General features: G+C 32.7%; 1 protein-coding gene across 1 annotated transcript; it reads left to right on the forward strand.

Annotated features, from left to right (window-relative positions):
* LOC18592444 (gibberellin 20 oxidase 2) lies at positions 1,804–4,493 on the forward strand. Its single transcript, XM_007019196.2, has 3 exons — positions 1,804–2,364; positions 2,486–2,807; positions 4,015–4,493. Exons 1-3 carry the CDS (start codon positions 1,814–1,816, stop codon positions 4,288–4,290), a joined length of 1,149 nt encoding a protein of 382 aa, XP_007019258.2. The 5' UTR covers positions 1,804–1,813; the 3' UTR covers positions 4,291–4,493.

The following is a 4,867-nucleotide window of genomic DNA, read 5'->3' on the forward strand; positions in this document are numbered from 1 at the left end:
TGAATCATTATTATTATTTTTTATATTAATTATTAAATAAAACATTATTTTGAAGAGACTAGTGATAGAATATATAAAAAAATTTAAATTTTTTATATGTTATGGAAAAACTTTTAAAAGTTTTGGCCCCCCCTTCATGTAAGGAGGCTCCGCCCCTGTTTGTGGGGCTGTGGCCTTTCTAGGAGTCCCTAATTAATATCAACAACGTTTATAGCTTCCTCTCTCCTCCTTTTTGGCTTAAGAAATTCTTCTTTTCTTGCACAGTCAAAACATTGGTGAATGTAGCTAGTAATTAAATACGTACTTAGGCAACTAGTTGATTTTGTTTTTTATTGTCACCACGTAGTCAGGGGGATGGCAAGGCAATTTTTTTTTTTTGACAGTTTCACTTATCACCATTGTCACTTGTCTGAGAGAGATTCATTGTTTAAGTGTCTGAACACTCAACCAAGTCAACTCAAAGGTGGAGGAAATAATTCATTGTTTTAAAAACTTTTTCCAATTGGCAATGATGACTATCTTTATTTTGTTTAATTTTATAAAATATATAAGTATTGATCGAAATGGTTTAGAATTTAAAGATATATATATATATATATATAATATTGTGTTATGCTTCTTTGTATAAATTGAAATTCAGGTCATGCAACAAATGAGTAGAGACTAGAGATTTATTAAAGAGAAAAAGAAAGAGAGTTTTACGGATGAAATAGAGAAAAATCAGAATGTATAAGTAAAATTTATTTTTTGTACATATCAAAGCTAGTTGGCCGTTAAAGGGTTTGAATTACATAAGGAAAAATAGCTCTTTTCTTACTTCATCGAATCTCACTAGCTTTTGTTAAATTTTATATATAATTAATTTATATTAATTCAGGATTTATCATAGTAAAAATTTAGAACATAAAAACATATGATTCTTGATACTTGATTGGACAGTAGAAGTGATACTAATCAGATTAATTGATAGAATTTAGTACACTAAGATGTTCCTTCCTCTTTTCTACGTAACCCTCCAATAAATAAAATGTTAATGTTGTTTTATGTAGAAAAAAGAGGAGACGTAGTCTTACCTTTATATAGTGAATCTCCAATCCAAACATCATAGGATTTATGATTTTCTATAAAACCTTACACTTTAAGTCCACATATAATATTGAAATCACCTTTAAACCAGCCCAAATTATTAGATCGTATTAAGAATTATAATATTATCACTCTATCCAAACCAAATTAACTTAACCTATATTGATAAAATAAAAAAAAATCCACACAGAAAATGTAACAATCTCCAAAATCACCTTTAAACTATAAGTTTCAAATTCTAATTAAACATTTTGATGTATCTGTTCCAAGACATGGTAAATTAATTTAAAAATATGATTGAATACCAGATGGCTAAAATTTTAAACATTATATTTTGGAGAAAAGAGAGCTAGTTCGTGGAAAAACAACTCGGTCAATCACTTTCTATATATGTATGTATTTTAAATAACATTTTAGTTTAAATATCTAAAAAGAAAAAAGAAAAAAAAAAAGAAGGCAAAGGGGTTAAATACAGCTTTTTAAAGAGGGAGTGAGTAGAACCCACTACTCGCTTTGCTTATTTTTTTTTTTTTTTGAACGGCCGCTTTGCTTAATTTTCTCTAATCTCTCTCAATCAAATACACCAAGTGACCCATATTACCTCTACCTAAGGTCGTTATATTATTTGTTTGCTCTACACATCGTCTCTTAACCGATGTTGAAGCTATATATATGTATATCTCCCGCCACCTTTTCCTACTTACTCACTCATTTTCTTGTCTTCCAAATGGATTCAACTTCCTCTGCCTCTACGTGCCTCCTTTCCTCTCCCCTTGAAGATCAAAGACTTAATCAAGATTCTTTTATTGACTCATCTTTTCTCCAAAACCAAACTAACGTACCCAAAGAATTTCTTTGGCCCAAAGTTGATTTAGTTAATGCTCATCAAGAGCTTTTGGATCCACTTGTAGATCTTGAAGGGTTCTTCAAAGGTGATGAATTGGCAATTCAACAAGCTGCCAGAGTCATTAGGGCTGCTTGTTTAAGCCATGGTTGCTTTCAAGTGATCAATCATGGGGTTGATTCACATCTGATTAAAGCTGCATATGAGCACCTGAATCGTTTCTTTCAATTACCCGTTAGCCAGAAAGTAAGGGCTCGAAAGATGACTACTTCTGGATTGAACACCCTGAGCTATTCCGGTGCACATGCTGATCGTTTCTCTTCAAATTTGCCATGGAAGGAGACATTAACTTTCGTCTTCGAAGAGAATCCGAAGGAGGCCGGTATAGAAGATTTGTGCAACGCCTGCTTAGGGGATGATTTTAAACAGATGGGGTAAGAATTTTCATGGAATTTTTCATTTTGCTTTGTAGTCACTCACTTACCCTAACCCTAATTTCCGTTTATCGACATACAAACAACAAATTTGTACTCAAAAAATTTCTCCATTTTGTAGCATGATCTACCAGAAGTATTTTGAAGGAATGAAGGGCTTAGCACTTGTAGTGATGGAAATATTAGCAATCAGCTTGGGAGTTGATCGATTGCATTATAAAAAGTTTTTTCAGGATGGGCGGTCTATAATGAGATGTAACTATTATCCTCGTTGTCCCGAGCCAGGTCTTACCTTTGGCACTGGACCTCATTGTGACTCCACATCTCTGACCATTCTTCACCAAGATGAAGTTGGAGGTTTGGAAATTTTTGCAAACAACAAATGGCAGATTGTTCGACCTCGTCATGATGCCCTAGTAATCAACATTGGTGAGACCTTCACGGTGGGTTTCTACACTTTCTATGAATTTTAAGATTTTCATCAACTTCTTTTTATCTTCACTAGTATGGGACACTATCATTACAGGACAAACTTTTGTACTTCGTGCGCGACTGCCTAGTTTGTCCCTTGCTCCTATCCTTTAAAGGTTTTTTTATTTTATTTTTTTGTCATTAGGATGCCTAAGTTTCTTTTGGCATAAACTTAAAACCAATGCTTTAATAAATGAACGGATACCGACAAATTAATTAGACTCCCTTTGGTTAATTCATTTGTTAATAGTATTCTGAGAAGCCGAGTTGCAAGTTGGTGTACTCTTTATGTCTTTGACCTGATAATTTCGTATTCCTAGCTACAGTAATTACTCTAGTACTTGAATCAAAGTTTGTTTGAGCAATTGGTACTTGAATTGGGATAGCTTGGACATTTGAGTTTATCCGTGCAAGTAAAGCCCCTTGTAAATATGTTTTGCAAACATACATATATGAATTGTTGTGTAAATTAATTAATATGTATGCTTGATGACTGCTGTGTAAATTATTTATTCGACAACTTTTTGAGGTTCTATATATATATATATATATATATATATATATATATAATNTATATATATATATATATATATATATATATATAGACTTAATAAATTAGCTCATGAGTTTTACTATACATAAGTAAATATTCAAATTGCTGTTTTTTGGGGGAAAAAAAAGTTTCAGGTGTTGTAGATATTTTAAGTTTTAATCAACAATAAATCATGACCTAACAAATAGTTAAACCAGCATTGCTGTCATTTTCTAGTAATTCCTATCATAGAGGTAGGCAGGTAGAAACAATCGAGAAGGTAGCCAAAAATACAAGATTGTTTTTTTGTGGCCGCCTTGACAAGGAAGTATATATGCAGTGGTGGGAAAAATGGGATACATCACTGATATTTTGACATCTAAGCAATATACAAATAATAATGTTGGGATATTTCCTGTCGAAATAAGTGAAGGAAGGAGGGAATTAAGGCTGTGGTGGGAGATAAACAAATAAAGTATACATTTTATTTAATAGTAATTCTCCTGTGACATTGAAGTCGACATGTTCATTTATGTTGATGCCATGTTTTATGCTGTAAGACCTTGTAGCATGCAGATATACATACAAAGCTACCTAGGAAGGGGTTTTATTGGTTTTAATTTGTTGGATGGCGAATGCAATTGCAGGCATTATCAAATGGGAATTACAAGAGTTGCCTGCATAGGGCAGTAGTTAACAGGCAGAGGGCCAGAAGATCATTGGCATTCTTTCTTTGTCCACGAGAAGACAAGGTGGTCAGACCCCCTGAGGATCTTGTGCACAGTGAAGTGACAAGAGCTTACCCAGATTTTACATGGTCGGATTTCCACCTTTTCACCCAAAAATACTACAGAGCCGACGCTCATACTCTCCACAACTTTACCAAATGGCTCTTATTTTCCAAACCTTTTGACAATAATTAGTCCCTCTTGCTTCCTTCCTATATATAGACTTATAGATATGGATGCATGGTTATTATTTTAGATGAATCGATTTCAGTGCCAGGCCATGGTAGATGCATGCCTTGCTACTAATAAATAATTCTGTTTTTCTTTAGAATCCTTAATTTATGATGTTAAGATCACATTCCAATGCAACATGTAATGTGGGAACCAAGGAAATGTGATCTGCGTATGCTAATGTTAAGGTCATGAATTGTAATCGTTTTATTGTTCGAAAAGTTAATTGACTTGACCTTATGTGAGTTCTCCACATCTACATTTTGCAATTAGGTGATTTTTACTTGGATAATTTTTATGTTTTGACAATTTCTCTGTGTTTGATCACTAGATTGAAATGCTTCTGATAAGTTTAAAGGTACTCTAGATGAGATTAGTGATTAAAAGGATATAATCAAGTAACCAAGTGTTTCAATAGTTTAAATTATTAATAAATGACCTTATTCTAACATTACAATTCAACATCAACTAGACAGATGATCATTGAGTTTTGCATGTAAATTTCAAAAAAGATACAATTTGAAAATAGATTGATGAATAT

The sequence above is a fragment of the Theobroma cacao genome, chromosome 8 (assembly GCF_000208745.1).
Source record: "Theobroma cacao cultivar B97-61/B2 chromosome 8, Criollo_cocoa_genome_V2, whole genome shotgun sequence".
Taxonomy (NCBI): Eukaryota; Viridiplantae; Streptophyta; class Magnoliopsida; order Malvales; family Malvaceae; genus Theobroma; species Theobroma cacao.

Coding starts and splice junctions, on each gene's coding strand:
- LOC18592444 (XM_007019196.2), top strand. CDS start 1,814: ATGGATTCAACTTCCTCTGCCTCTACGTGCCTCCTTTCCTCTCCCCTT. Junction 2,365..2,485: donor GATGATTTTAAACAGATGGG/GTAAGAATTTTC, acceptor TCCATTTTGTAG/CATGATCTACCAGAAGTATT. Junction 2,808..4,014: donor ACATTGGTGAGACCTTCACG/GTGGGTTTCTAC, acceptor ATGCAATTGCAG/GCATTATCAAATGGGAATTA.